This window comes from Octopus bimaculoides, chromosome 3 (assembly GCF_001194135.2).
Source record: "Octopus bimaculoides isolate UCB-OBI-ISO-001 chromosome 3, ASM119413v2, whole genome shotgun sequence".
Lineage (NCBI taxonomy): Eukaryota > Metazoa > Mollusca > Cephalopoda > Octopoda > Octopodidae > Octopus > Octopus bimaculoides.
Genome location: NC_068983.1, coordinates 29,484,145 through 29,485,235, shown reverse-complemented (window position 1 = coordinate 29,485,235; position 1,091 = coordinate 29,484,145). Strand labels below are relative to the sequence as shown.

The window sequence follows — 1,091 nt, the reverse complement described above, 5'->3', positions numbered from 1 at the left end:
ATATATATATAGTAGGGATATTTATAATTTATCTGTTCACATGAAGAGACAACCATGATGAGTGTGCTTCCTATGATGCTGCATAACAGGACGACTAATAATAATAACAGCCATGTAGTGAGAAGAAAAACAACAAAACATTTTGTTGCTATCAACCAAAGTTGGGCTAATAACAACAACAGCAATAACAACTGTTTTACTGCAACAGCAGCTCAAACTAATTTGACCTCCATCGTCAGTCAGAATCAACCAAATTACTACAACACAACCAAGCCAAAGGGACTACCTTCATTGTTATTGTGAAACAAAATTAACACCACAGCCATATATTACGTACATTTTCTACATACACGGTTATTATACGTGACCGTTTATTAATTATTATTGTTTGATCTTACACAAAAAACGAATAATCACCATCATAATCATCGTTGTAATTAATACTACTACCACACACACACACACACACACGTACGCGCGTGCACACACACGTACGCGCGCGCACACACACTATATATATATATATACATATATATACATATGTATATATATGTATGTATATGCATATGACCATATTTTTAACCCCACTGGAGCCAAAGTAAGTGACGATGCTTGCCATCAGTAAAAAAAGACGACTATTTTACTTTCTAGTCGCTCATTACACGGCCATTCTGTGGCTTTCCAACTCTACTGGTGTCGGTATTGCCTATGGATCAAATCAAGGAGGTACGTATATTTATTTTAAAGGTCAACATGACCAGCTTCTTCATCCTACAATTATGATTCTTCAGTTTTGAAAAAAATTATTTTTCTTTTAACTGCTATTTTTTTAATGTCTTGTTATATTATAATTTGTTGTTTTCCTGGTTTATACTTGTTTCTAATATTTCTTCTATTTTACACGTTTGTTATTATGCTAACATTACTCTTTGTTTCTTAGTCTTCTCTTTCTTTGAACACGTACTCGTATCATAAATAGCTAAGTGTCTCTAATATATATATATGCTACATTCGTCTGATCACTACATACCTATGACTATAATGAATGTGTGTGTGTATATTGCCATGTATATATATATATATATATATAT

At 32.5% G+C, this 1,091-nt stretch overlaps 1 protein-coding gene across 1 annotated transcript in view; it reads left to right on the top strand.

Moving 5' to 3' along the window:
* Window positions 1-6: 6 nt before the first annotated feature.
* LOC106876722 (insulin-like peptide receptor) overlaps window positions 7-1,091 on the top strand; it is a 163,372-nt gene continuing 162,287 nt past the window's right edge. Inside the window, exon 1 of the mRNA XM_052966719.1 lies at window positions 7-726. Coding sequence (XP_052822679.1) covers window positions 609-726 — 118 coding nt within the window. The 5' untranslated portion in view covers window positions 7-608. The remainder of the gene's footprint in view (window positions 727-1,091) is intronic.